Source organism: Balearica regulorum, chromosome 19 (assembly GCF_011004875.1).
Source record: "Balearica regulorum gibbericeps isolate bBalReg1 chromosome 19, bBalReg1.pri, whole genome shotgun sequence".
In the NCBI taxonomy this organism is placed as follows: Eukaryota; Metazoa; Chordata; class Aves; order Gruiformes; family Gruidae; genus Balearica; species Balearica regulorum.
In genome coordinates, this window is record NC_046202.1 from 6,985,793 (window position 1) to 6,989,785 (window position 3,993).

At 41.2% G+C, this 3,993-nt stretch overlaps 1 protein-coding gene across 3 annotated transcripts; it reads right to left on the bottom strand.

Annotated features, from left to right (window-relative positions):
- Positions 1–176: 176 nt before the first annotated feature.
- MRPS17 (mitochondrial ribosomal protein S17) lies at positions 177–3,894 on the bottom strand. 3 transcript variants are annotated; one of them, XM_075771227.1, is made up of 4 exons: positions 3,835–3,853; positions 3,049–3,091; positions 2,281–2,427; positions 177–984 (listed from the first exon to the last, which is right to left on the bottom strand). In XM_075771227.1, the coding sequence occupies exons 3-4, from the start codon at positions 2,401–2,403 to the stop codon at positions 694–696; spliced, it is 414 nt and encodes a 137-aa protein (XP_075627342.1). In that variant the 5' UTR covers positions 2,404–2,427; positions 3,049–3,091; positions 3,835–3,853; the 3' UTR covers positions 177–693. The 3 variants fall into 3 exon arrangements, with proteins under 3 accessions (XP_075627342.1, XP_075627343.1, XP_075627341.1); XM_075771228.1 differs by lacking the exon at positions 3,049–3,091 and having other exon boundaries at positions 3,835–3,894; XM_075771226.1 differs by lacking the exon at positions 3,835–3,853 and having other exon boundaries at positions 3,049–3,605.
- Positions 3,895–3,993: the final 99 nt, after the last annotated feature.

Genomic DNA, 3,993 nt, shown 5'->3' on the forward strand with positions numbered 1-3,993 from the left:
CTTTACTTCTATTTTTTTTGGCTCTATTCTCAGCAGGTTTTATTTCCTGCTAACAGTTCAAAGAGATCCATCTCTGAGAACTAAATACTTCCTTTGGACAGGTTAAAGACAACCATGCTAAGCTACCCAGATTTTTTACTCTCACCTTACTGGCATTATAAAGGCAAGTGGCTTTGTTTTGTTAGAGATTTTGGAAGTTAGAAGATAATGCAATGTGGTATAAGCAACTGTAAAGAGGAAATAAGGACACATGCAGGTAGCTGGTTTTAAAATGCTGCACTTCCTTTCAACAGGTTTAATAGCATTATCTGAAGTAATACTACAAACCACAAAAAACTGAAATACAGAACAACCAAATATAATGACCCTCCCACCAAACTTAAGCATTATACAGTTATATTCTTGTCTTTCCCAATACCGAAGTTATCCCAAGTGAACAGCTGGCTTTTGAAACTGTCAAAGCTTGGGGCAAAATTACTTGCAACAAAATGAAATGTTAACACTAAACTAATTTTCTCTGTATTTTCATTTAAAGATTTGAGGTGCTATCCATCTGTAACATCTGTTCTTATAAGCAATTATGTTTACTATTTATTTTGACTACAGATTTCACTGAAACATTTAACATACAACAGCAGGGCCCCAAACATCCCTGACAGACAGGCTGAAAAGCCCTCTGCTTAAATATTTTCTCTATTTGTCTGTTGAACAAACTTTAAGTTCTTGAAGTTTTTCACTTAGATAGGTAGTATCTGCCTCTGTCAGATTTTCCGAGTCCGACAGATTTTCAAGGAATCTGGTTCCTGCACAGGGCTTTCCTGTTATTGGATCTATGACATTTCCAACCTTGAAAATAATTTCAGCCAGTTCGTGTTTCACATGTTTGCTCCTTCGCTCAGGCAAAGCTTTCAGAAGAACAATGTCTCCAACAACACACTGCTGCAACGGATCATGGGCAAAATAGGTTTTTCGTTTGTTAAAGAACTGTAGAAGGAAAAAAGGAAAACTTGACATTAGATTTCAAAATGAAGCAATTGACAAATACATAGTTAAAACAAACTAAGTTTCACTAAGGAGTACAGACTTATGTATTTTTTAATGAGATTCAGTTTGGATCATGAAAAGAAATGCAACTGTACAGTCTGTTTTTCCAAAGAAAACACAGCACTATTCTCCTCCGACTATCTTTCTGGTGAGGAGAGGCTCCAACCATGCCTGTAGAAAAAGAGATTTGGAAGAAAAAGCCAAGTACAAAAAGTTGTTCATAGTGAACATGTGGATACAGGTAAAAATAACAAGCTCTTCACTTCAGAGATTCCCTGTCCCAGCATCACCACTTTTCATTGGCCTCTCTGCTCTCTAGTTCTGCTGTGTTAGCCTTTCCTCTCCTTTGGATGCCTCATATCAACACTGCTTCAGCAAGACAGCTGCCTTGGCTCTTCCAAGCTGAATGACTTTCCTGCGCAGTCCATGCTTCAAGAACTGATAGTAATTCTTATTCATTCTAATATGTCTAAGGTTCATCAGCCCTGAAATCAGTATTTTGAAGTTTGTCATTTGAGAGCTTTCTTGTTCAATTCATCTTCTTTCAGATAAAATTTAAGTATTTATTCTTATTGGAACAGCAGAGTTCAAAATTTTTTTAAAGAAATTAACAGGTGGTTCTACTCTATAAAATAGCAGACTGGGATCCACAAGACCCATGATCTAATCCTTAACCTTCTGGTCACCAAAAGCAAGGTATTCCACCTACATGTACCACAGTTTCCCTATCTAAAAATTGAGAAAATACTAATTTTAACCTCCCTGTCTGACATGCATTGACAAGAAGTGATAAATACAAAGCTTGTATAGCCCACCACAGTACAGATTCAAATACCAAGTATGCTACAATTATGCACACAGAAAAACTGCTACAAAATTTATTGTAAAAGTGACCACTATGTCAAGTTTCCAAAACAAAGCATACTCCAAAGTAAAATGAAAAATTAAATTTAAGTGTGAAACAACAAAAACTTACCTTCTCAACTGAGATCAAATGAAGGTCATTAACAAAGCACTTCAAAGAAATAAATTTAGCAGGTAATTTGTAAGGAAGTGTCCTCACAAACACTGCTTTTCATTCTTCGCAGTCACCCCCACAGCCAAATTACCATGTAAGTTCCTTAAGGAGTTTGCATTGTAAAGAGCTATCAAAAATTCTAAGAGTCAAATCAATAAAACATTCCTCCACACAGTACAAAAGTTACCATGCAAGACAAGCTGCTAACCAGCTCTTACCTTTAGTAAGTATGGATCTAGCACAAGCCTTGTCACTCTCACTTTAGCAGTTTTCTGCATTTTGGTTCCTATTACTTTCCCTACTATCCATTTTGCATGAACAGCTCCACGTGGTACAGACATTGTTTAGTTTTGGTCATCCAGTGCCTGGCAACAAGCAAGCAGACATGTTATTTTAACAAAAAACCCATAACCAGTTTCTGATCAATATCAAAATTATTTCCATTTCAGACTAACAGCTTAATTAGGTCATTTTATTGGAAAAACAGGGTAGATACAAGCAGTTCAAAAATCCATATATTGCAGTACCTCAGCCTTGTTTTACAATATAAGAAGGGATGCGAAAACGTCCCCATTACTAGGGGAAGTTACTTCAGGATGGCAGTAAAAATGGACATAATAGTGTGAAGATGAGACCTTACCCCACAAAGTCCACAAAATTCCTTTGAATCAATTGTCACATATACAATACAGAAACATGTAGCTGTGGCAGTTATGAATTTAACTTATATTCCAGCAGCTGTTTTTGCTGGAGACCTGTTAATCAGGTCTGTGTATGACCAGAATTAACCCAAACAGGGAACAGGCTATAACTATTATTCAGAAAGTCATTTGCTTCTGTGTATCTCTATTAGCTGAGCTGATAAAACCTCAGAGAGTTAATAAGCTTCTCAAAGCATAAATGACCTATCAAAGAGTCATCTGAGCTACAGTAAGTGTAATCACTTTGGAGTTAGTTCTTTCCTGTAAGTAATTACACTCTATTACCTTATTTGTTTTGTTTGATTAGGGAGACCTTTCTATACCACTCCTGCAAGAGTCACAGGCAAAACAGATAACTAAACATTAGAAGACTTGAACCAATATTAAAACTGATGAAGACTACTGACCTTTTTCTCTCCCACCCACCTACGTACTGTTAAGCACAACTGACACCTGTTGAATCCCCCATCTATCCATTCTGCAAGACTAAATAACACTTGCTTTTATGTCACAACAGATCAAACCAAAAGTTTAGGGATACAGAGACACATCCATAAGATGAAACACTTCAAGCAGCACCATTCAGGGCTACTTTTACCATCACTGATTCAGCTGCATGACCCGCAGGGCTGAGGGAGGGAGTCAGCAGGAGTGGCCCTCCTTCTGCAAAGCAGGAATAACCACCACCAACCACACTGACCAGCCAGGGAGATGCAAGCATGTACAAAATAAGTAACACCTACAAAGCACAAGGGAGCTACCAGGAAGACAGGAGCCAGACAGCTAGGCTAGGCGCATCTCACACGGAAGAGGATAAAGAAGGAAGTTCAAACAGATTGGGAACCTGCCCCCGGCACTCCCCAACCCCCGGATCTCCACGGCCCTCCACACCAGGCCCAGCCTCAGCAACCTCCCTGCCAGCACAGCTGAGGGGGAGGCCCTGTCCCGCAGGCGCTGGGCCCCAAGCTGAGCGCCACAGCCACCTCCCGGAGGGCTGCTCAAGCCCAAGCCCAGACAGCACCCCACGCCCGAGCTACCCCCCCGTCCAGACGCCCCCCCAACCCCCCTCACCACCAACACCGCCGCCGCCGCGCCTCAAGGGCCTTAAAGAAACCGACGCGGAACGGGCGGAGCCGAAGCCGGAAGAGCCTCGCGGCAGCGGGGCGGGGCCAGCGGCGGGGAGGGGAGGAGCCTCCTGGGGAGGTTTTAAAGGGGCGGGGGGGGCTCCTC